The sequence below is a fragment of the Berghia stephanieae genome, chromosome 10 (assembly GCF_034508935.2).
Source record: "Berghia stephanieae isolate SIO BIC M18660-M18661 chromosome 10, UCSD_Bste_1.3, whole genome shotgun sequence".
Taxonomy (NCBI): domain Eukaryota; kingdom Metazoa; phylum Mollusca; class Gastropoda; order Nudibranchia; family Aeolidiidae; genus Berghia; species Berghia stephanieae.
This window is the reverse complement of record NC_088369.1, coordinates 47,518,893-47,528,892: the sequence shown is the minus strand read 5'-3', so window position 1 is coordinate 47,528,892 and position 10,000 is coordinate 47,518,893. Positions and strand designations below refer to the sequence as shown.

The window sequence follows — 10,000 nt, the reverse complement described above, 5'->3', positions numbered from 1 at the left end:
TAATTTGGTATAATTTTTGTACTGTTCGTAGTGAGCTCAAGTTTGTTTTGGGGAGTTACAGAATGTTTTAGTGTCGTATTGCGTTGTATAGTGTTTTTGTGTGTGTTGCTGTGTAATAAAGTGTGTTGTAGTGTGGTGCAATGTATTTTAGCTTATTGTAGTTTGTTGTTTTGTGGTCTAGTGTGATGTAATGTGATGTAGTGTCTTTTAGTGAGCTTTTAGTGTGTCGTAATATATTGAACTGTTTTCTTGTGTGTGGTGTTTTGTGGTTTAATGTATGTCATGTATTTAGTACTTCATAGTGTAATTTAGTATATTGTAATATCTTGTAATGTTTTGTAGTTTATTGTGTTATAGAGCACTGCAATGTAGTGCAGTGTATTATAATGTCGCGGTGTGTTGTAGTATGGTTATGTGTGGATTGAATTATGTTGTAGTATAATACAGAGAGTGATATCATTTGTTATAGTGTGTCGTAAGGAATCAAAATGTGTTGAAATGTATTTTAGTGCGTTACAGAGTGCTTCAGTGTAAATTACTTTTATAATGTGTCGCTCGTGTTATGGTGTGACTATTGTGTTGTTGTATGTTATGCCGTGTTTGTGATATGACGCATTGTTCTATTGTAAATTGTATGAAAGACTGCTTCTGTATTGTGTGTTTTTGTGATTTAGTGTGTTGCAATGTGTTGTAATGGATCAACTGAGATGATATTATCCGTTGTAGAATGTTTTGATGTATCGTCATGAATTGAACTGTGTTGTATGGATTTTTACCGGATGTAACGTGTCGTAGTAATCTACACTGTGTCATAATGTGTAAAAATATACTTTAGTACCATCTCATGCATCTCTGTGTTTAAGCACCGTGAAATACATTCTCAAATTGTGATGCTGATTGATCAGCAGTTTGGCCTTAAGTAAACAAGTTAGCTACGCCCCGCTAATAAATAATACAAATACTGAAAACTTATATAGCGCTATAACTCCGAGACACCAGACTCTAAGCACTTAAATTACAAATTACTTTGGCTGAAACATACTCATTTACACACACACACACACAAGCACACACACACACATACACACACAACAACACAACACACAACACAAACCAAACCTATCTTGCTTCTCATACCATCTACTAAAATCGAAACAAATATGTTTTAAGCGAACGTTTAAAAATAGACAAAGATTCTTTTTCACGAATGCTCTGCTGTAAGGCGTTCCAAATAGAGGGTCCGAAATGAGAAAAGGATCTCATTCCAGCATTTTTCCGAATTCGAGGGACAACTAGTTTTATGGAATCACTGGCCGAACGTAAGGGGCGGGGATTTGAATATCTTTCAATTAGTTCGGAAAGGTAGGAAGGGGCAGCACCTTCAAGACAACGATACACTAAAACACAAGCTTTGAATTTAATCCTTTTCTCAACAGGCAGCCAATGGAGGTCATGAAGTAGAGGTTCGGCAGAGTCGCACCTACGCTTCATGAATACTAGTCTGGCAGCGCTGTTTTGGACAATCTGAAGACGTTTCAGATTGCATTGCGAAACGCCAAACAACAGAGCATTAAAATAATCCAATTTCGATAGTACGAGGGACACAACCAGGTGCTTGGTCACATCCTCAGATATGAACCGTCTAATAGAAGCAATCTTTTTTAGTTGGAAAAAGAGAGATCTGACCAAATTATTAACCTGATGCTCCATCGACAGTCCAGAGTCTAAGAATGTGCCAAGGTTTTTCACTTTGTCAACAATTTGAATAGAGGCATCCCCCAACTTCAAATCTGTTTCACTTTTCCACTTCCTGTTCCCCACATACAGCACCTCCGTCTTATCATCATTCAGTTTCAGTCTGTTCTCATTCATCCATTTCTTAACACTTTGGATACATTTTTTACTATTGGCTGATACTTCTTGTAAATTTCTCGTATTGGAAACGCAGTACAATTGCGTATCATCAGCGTATTGATGGTAAGACAGACCGAAACTTCTGATGATTTTAGACAGAGGGCCAACGTACAAAACAAAAAGAACGGGTCCAAGTGCTGAACCCTGGGGAACCCCACAATCAAGAAAGATTTCCTCAGATCTATATTCATCCACCGTAATAATCTGTTTACGATTAAACAAATATGACCTAACCCAATCAAGCGCTGCACCAGACATACCATAAGTAATTTCAAGACGTTTGAGAAGAAGATTGTGATCAATAGTATCAAAAGCAGACGATAGGTCAAGCAAATTCAGCAAAGAACATGAACCATTGTCTATAACAGAGAGGAGATCATCAACAACCCTAACAAGTGCGGTTTCCGTCGAATGATGTTGCCTTTCAGCAGACTGAAGTTTTTCTTCAAGACAATTATTTTTAATTATCGCTACCACTAATTGCCCATAAAGTAGTGCCGTTTACTATAATATGTTTGTTATTTGTTTATCTAATTACGTGTTACCACCAGGTTTAAAGGCCAAGGACGAATGGCAAGCCCTGCCTATCTCACTGTTGAGATTTCTGCTCCTGAGGAGGGTGACAGTGGTCAATACATCTGTACTATCACACACATGGGATCAAAAGGTCAACTTAGTGATGAATATACTGTGAATGTTAAAGCAAGTAAGTAGAGCAAAATATGTCTATTCATGGATCCACCCATCTATCCCTTCATTTATTCCACAACCCCTGACATATATCACAATCTATCCACCCATCTATCCCTTCATTTATTCTACAACCCCTGACATATATCACAATCTATCCACCCATCTATCCCTTCATTTATTCCACAACCACAACCACTATCATTATATCAACAATCTATCCACCCATCTATCCCTTCATTTATTCCACAACCCCTGACATATATCATCACAATATAACGAACCCATCATATCCTTCATTTTATTCCACAACCCCATGACAAATAGTCACAATTTCCAAATACTCCATCCATCTATCCCTTCATTTATTCCACAACCCCTGACATATATCACAATATAACGACCCATCTATCCCTTTTTAAGCTAATGTCAAAAATATAAACTTCACAGGGGTTTTGACAAGAAGCGTACCTACATCATATTTGTCATTTTAAATATTTAGGACGTAATTCTCAACTGTTTTCCGTCACCTAGAGATCTCCCATATTGTATTATAACTATAACGTCGTCTTATTCCGATGATTCAATAGACTTTGTATTGTCTGGATAGAGACTCGATTCCACTATTACTTAATCGACTCTTTTAACTCTGCTTCTGTGTAAGACATCGCACGACTCTTCTCTACCATGTTGGACATCTTTGACCAAATGGTGCAGTCCATTGAATTCAATTCCTGACTCAATGAGAGCCATTTAAATTAAGAAATAAAGCAGATGTGATTTATGCACTGTATTTAAAAATTGGGAAACGGTGTTAGAATAAAACGTTATTCTAGTCTCTAGCCTAATCGGTTATTATTTTTCAATAAAACCTGGAAGGAGGGGCGGGGGGGGGGTGTCAAGGGGGGGGGGGGGGCTACCTCCTACATCTTACTGCTTTAAACTAGACGCAAGTTTGGAAATTTCAATTTCGTGATTTCTATACAACTTTGATTTATATGAGTTTTTTTTTCAAAATAACTTATTGAGAATTTTTAATTAATCTTGGCAAGTACAAACTAAAGATTTCTTTTTTATTGCTTGCAAATTTTCGAATAATTAATATTTTTGCTTTGTATTGAAAAAAAAGTCCTATTTTTTCAGTTGTTTTCTGGCACCTTATGTGTCAATATATCACAGACGAGATTGTCTTTTGTGGATAGGGACAGACATAAATAACAAAAAGGCATTTAAAATTTAAATCCTTTTGAAAGAGCGTCAGAACTTTGAACTTTATATATATATATAATATATATATATATATATATAATATATTATATAATATATATATATAGCGCTATATTCAATAAACATGCTCAAAGCGCTTTACAATGGGTTCCTGATCAACAGCAACACGTAACATGTAGAACGAGACATAACGCCTGTTAGGCGATATTGTATGTGAGTAAAGAGCCTTTTCCAAGGACTCATCTTTGGTCCGAACGAGGCTCGAACTGGGACCTTCAGATCCAAAAGCAAGAGTCATACCACGCGACTACATAATCGCATTATATCAGATTGTAACAATTAGCCAAGAATTGCAACATTCCCAGTTTAATTGGTAAACCTATAAATTGACTCCATATTTTACTTCATGCTGTCCAGCCGACACAAAATCGTTGGAGGAGATCAAAAACAGGGTGTCCCAGTTAGAAGGGCAGCTTCCGGCCATGTCACTGATGGGTCAACAAATGCAGAAGTTGGTGGAAGAGGACACCAAACGAAGCAAGTAAGGAGGAATGATTTTTGGCTCGCTTCTACTTCACACTCTTCCCAATCCCTTGTCTTTTGCCTCCTTTTCACCACACAATTCTTCTCCTCCTACTTTCCTCCTCCTCTCCTTCCACACATCTACTTTTCACCTCTCTTCTCTTCCTCCTCCTCCTTCCTATCTTCTTCTTCTCTTCTCTTCTTCTTCTTCTCTTCTTCTTCTTCTCTTTTTCTTTTCTTCTTCTTCTTCTTCTTCTCTTCTCTTTTCCTCCTCTCTTCTCTTCTTCTTCTCTTCTTCTTCTTCTCTTCTTCTTCTTCTTTTCTTCTTCTTTCTTCTTCTTCTTCTTCTTCTTCTTCTTCTCTCTTCTTCTTTTCTTCTTCTTCTTCTCTTCTTCTTCTCTTCTTCTCTTCCTTCTTCTCTCTTTCTCTTCCTTCTTTTCTTCTTTCTTCTCTTCTTTTTCTCTTCTTCTTCTTCTTCTTCTTCTTCTTCTTCTTCTTCTTCTTCTTCTTCTTCTTCTTCTTCTTCTTCTTCTTCTTCTTCTTCTTCTTCTTCTTCTTCTTCTACGTATATCCCCGTTTTAAAGGGTGAAAAATACAATAACAATGCTAGCTGTCATATGGATAGGACGCTTATCTATAAAAAGTACCTTCCTTGCGGATCTAACAGGTTCAACAATCACTGCTAAGTTGACAGGGCCATCAGAATAATACTAATACCTGCATCTCAAGTCCTTGTAACTAGTCTACATGCATAATACCTCTTGCATGATCAACTGTTTCTCATTTGATATCTATTTTAGCTAACAAGTTCAACCAAATATTATCTGTGAGACGTTATATTTGTGAGAAATCATATTGGATTAATTCTGTGCCTATCTCTGTAATCCTTATTCTCATATTTAATGCAACATGTTGTTAAGGTAAATTAATTCTAACATTCTTGTGACAGTATAAATTTGTTTTGGTTGAGGAAATTGACAAATATAATTTTATTGGTTATTTTGAGAATAAGGGAAGTAAAATAATAGTAAGTAGAGTGGTATAGTATATATAGATATAATATGTAAGTATAAGGTTATATGGATAGTATGTATAATGTATGTACGATATTATATAGTGTTAGTAGATGAGTAGAGTATATAGATTAGTAGTAATAGTAGAGTGTAGAATGGTTTAGTATATTTAGGATAGTAGTATATAGTATAGTATTAGTGTAGAATAGATATATATATGTATAAATAGTAGTAGTAATATAGTGTAGTTGGTATAGTAGTAGTAGTAGTAGTTATGTATTAGTAGTATATAAATAGTATAGTGTAGTATAGTAGTAGTATTTAGTAGTAGTATAGTAGTATTATTAGATAGTATAGTAGTAGTAGTAGTAGTAAGTAGAGTAGTATAAAGAGTAGTAGTAGAATAGTAGTAGTAAGTAGTAGTAGTAATATGTAGTAGTAGTAGTAGTAGTAGTAGTAGTAGTATAGTAGTAGTAGTAGTAGTAGTATGTAGTAGTAGTAGTTAGTAGTAGTAGTAGTAGTAGTAGTAGTAGTATAGTAGTAGTAGTAGTAGTAGTAGTAGTAGTAGTAGTAGTAGTATAGTAGTAGTAGTAGTAGTATAGTAGTGTAGTATATAGTAGTAGTAGTAGTAGTTGTTAGTAGTAGTAGTAGTAGTAGTAGTAGTAGTAGTAGTAGTAGTAGTAGTAGTATAGTAGTAGTAGTAGTAGTAGTAGTAGTAGTAGTATGTAGTAGTAGTAGTAGTTAGTAGTTAGTAGTAGTGTATAGTAGTAGTAGTAGTAGTAGTAGTAGTAGTAGTAGTAGTAGTATAGTAGTAGTATGTAGTAGTAGTAGTAAGTATAGTAGTAGTAGTAGTAGTAGTAGTATAGTAGTAGTAGTAGTAATAGTAGTAGTAATAGTAGTATAGTAGTAGTAGTTAGTAGTAGTAGTTAGTTAGTAGTAGTAGTAGTAGTAGTAGTAGTAGTAGTAGTAGTATAGTAAGTAGTAGTAGTAGTAGTAATAGTAGTAGTATAGTAGTAGTAGATAGTAGTAGTAGTAGTAGTAGTAGTAGTAGTAGTAGTAGTATGTATAGTAGTAGTAGTATAGTAGTAGTAGTAGTAGTAAGTAGTAGTAGTAGTAGTAGTAGTAGTAGTAGTAGTAGTAGTAGTAGTAGTAGTAGTAGTAGTAGTAGTAGTAGTAGTAGAGAAGAGAAAGAGAGAATAGCAAGAGAAAGGGGGAGGCTGGAGGAAGAGTTAAATGAGGAAAAACGAGTTTGAAGTACCGAAAGGTCAATGAGAATTTCTTGTTTTCCCAGAGAGATGCAGGAGGACATTGACAAATTGAAGAAGGAAAACCAGGACCTTGTGGCGGTGGTGGATGAACTGAAGGAAAAGGTAGACTAGAAATGTTTCCAGGCATTTGTCTCGTTGTCTCTTTCTCATTGTGTCTTTTTAAATTCTTTACTAAGCTTTATTCCTTGGGTAAGACACTTTACACATAATACACTACTAGACTAAGAAGTGAAAGAGTAATTGATTATAAGCATTGACGATATTCAATGAGTACCAAAAATACGTCTTACATGTGACTTGTAATGCATGAATTAGAACATTTTTGGTAATTTCCGGCCATACCCTTGATTCTTTGTTGTGATGTGGCGGCGACAACATCTTATTTAATCCGGAGGGTTTTTTACCATCTTGAGCTCGCGCCCTGTCAATGTAAACAATATCGTGCAGGCCGACAGCTAGAGATCAGACTAATTTGGGTGCAAAGAGCAGTGAGGATCGGTCAGCTTTGGAAACAACTCATCTAGAAGAAGAAGATTTCGACAATAAACCATGGAGGTTAGGGCTTAACAGCCTTTGGGGTGCAGCCAAACTAGGAGTGAACTTCTGAAATAAATCCGGACCTTCCGGGATTGGGGGTTTGTTGGGCTAACAAGTGTTTATCAAAATTTGCAACAAAAATGACAGCGATTAAATTAATAGGACCAATTTGAGAAACGGTTGCTGAAAGCCAGATTTGATACAAGATACACGAAAATAGCGGTAAGTGTGTGCTGTGTTCATTAAAAAGGAGAGATGAAGGGAGAGAAAGATGACTGTTATAAATGACTGAACACTATTGTGGACAACACACAGCGCAGCGGCGGGTGATCGAAGTCTGTAGCTTTAGGATGAGAAGAAAAGACCGTACTGCTAAGCTACTTTGCCTCCAAGACCTTAATAACTGCATTTGTCTTCAACGGAAATAGGAAAATATCAAGAGTAAATATCTGTCAGTTTATAAACAAGACGTACGTAATTGTGACGTATTTGTACATTTCTACATAAAACTAGACGTACGTTATTGATGACGTATTTGTACATTTCTACATAAAACCAGACATACGTCATTGATGACGTATTTGTACATTTCTACATAAAACCAGACGTACGTCATTGATGACGTATTTGTACATTTCTACATAAAACCAGACGTACGTCATTGGTGACGTATTTGTACATTTCTACATAAAACCAGATGTATGTCATTGGTGACGTATTTGTACATTTCTACATAAAACCAGATGTACGTTATCGGTGACGTATTTGTACATTTCTACATAAACCATACGTACGTCATTGATGACGTATTTGTACATTTCTACATCAAACCAGAACTACGTCATTGGTGACGTATTTGTACATTTCTACATAAAACCAGAACTACGTCATTGATGACGTATTTGTACATTTCTACATCAAACCAGAACTACGTCATTGATGACGTATTTGTACATTTCTACATAAAACCAGAACTACGTCATTGGTGACGTATTTGTACATTTCTACATAAAACCAGAACTACGTCATTGGTGACGTATTTGTACATTTCTACATTAAACCATACGTACGTCATTGGTGACGTATTTGTACATTTCTACACAAAACCAGACATACGTCATTGATGACGTATTTGTACATTTCTACATAAAACCAGACATACGTCATTGATGACGTATTTGTACATTTCTACATAAAACCAGACATACGTCATTGATGACGTATTTGTACATTTCTACATAAAACCAGATGTACGTCATTGGTGACGTATTTGTACATTTCTACATAAAACCATACGTACGTCATTGATGACGTATTTGTACATTTCTACATAAACCAGATGTACGTCATTGGTGACGTATTTGTACATTTTACATAAACCAGATGTACGTCATTGGTGACGTATTTGTACATTTCTACATAAACCAGATGTACGTCATTGGTGACGTATTTGTACATTTCTACAATAAACCAGATGTACGTCATTGGTGACGTATTTGTACATTTCTACATAAAACCAGATGTACGTCATTGGTGACGTATTTGTACATTTCTACATAAAACCAGATGTACGTCATTGGTGACGTATTTGTACATTTCTACATAAAACCAGATGTACGTCATTGATGACGTATTTGTACATTTCTACATAAACCAGATGTACGTCATTGATGACGGATTTGTACATTTCTACATAAACCAGATGTATGTCATTGGTGACGTATTTGTACATTTCTACATAAACCAGATGTACGTCATTGGTGACGTATTTGTACATTTCTACATAAACCAGATGTACGTCATTGGTGACGTATTTGTACATTTCTACATAAACAATGACCATTGTGAGTATTGTACATTTTACAAAACAATACGTCATTGTGACGTATTTGTACATTTCTACATAAACCAGATGTACGTCATTGATGACGTATTTGTACATTTCTACATAAACCAGATGTACGTCATTGAGTGACGTATTTGTACATTTCTACATAAACCAGAATACGTCATTGTGACGTATTTGTACATTTCTACATAAACCAGACATTACGTCATTGATGACGTATTTGTACATTTCTACATAAACCAGATGTACGTCATTGGTGACGTATTTGTACATTTCTACATAAAACCATACGTACGTCATTGTGACGTATTTGTACATTTCTACATAAACCAGATGTATGTCATTGGTGACGTATTTGTACATTTCTACATAAACCAGATGTACGTCATTGGTGACGTATTTGTACATTTCTACATAAACCAGATGTACGTCATTGGTGACGTATTTGTACATTTCTACATAAAACCATACGTACGTCATTGTGACGTATTTGTACATTTCTACATAAACCAGAGTACGTCATTGTGACGTATTTGTACATTTCTACATAAACCAGATGTACGTCATTGGTGACGTATTTGTACATTTCTACATAAACCAGAGTACGTCATTGATGACGTATTTGTACATTTCTACATAAAACCAGACGTACGTCATTGTGACGTATTTGTACATTTCTACATAAAACCAGATACGTCATTGATGACGTATTTGTACATTTCTACATAAACCAGATGTACGTCATTGGTGACGTATTTGTACATTTCTACATAAAACCAGACGTACGTCATTGGTGACGTATTTGTACATTTCTACATAAACCAGATGTACGTCATTGGTGACGTATTTGTACATTTCTACATAAACCAGATGTACGTCATTGGTGACGTATTTGTACATTTCTACATAAACCAGATGTACGTCATTGATGACGTATTTGTACATTTCTACATAAAACCAGATTACTATGGGACGTATTT

The 10,000-nt window shown here is 35.4% G+C and overlaps 1 protein-coding gene across 1 annotated transcript in view; it reads left to right on the top strand.

Annotated features, from left to right (window-relative positions):
• The window catches only part of LOC144980688 (uncharacterized), a 55,579-nt gene that overhangs the window by 31,883 nt on the left and 13,696 nt on the right, over positions 1-10,000 (top strand). Inside the window, exons 5-7 of the mRNA XM_078928368.1 lie at positions 2,466-2,620; positions 4,249-4,372; positions 6,658-6,736. Coding sequence (XP_078784494.1) covers positions 2,466-2,620; positions 4,249-4,372; positions 6,658-6,736 — 358 coding nt within the window. The remainder of the gene's footprint in view (positions 1-2,465; positions 2,621-4,248; positions 4,373-6,657; positions 6,737-10,000) is intronic.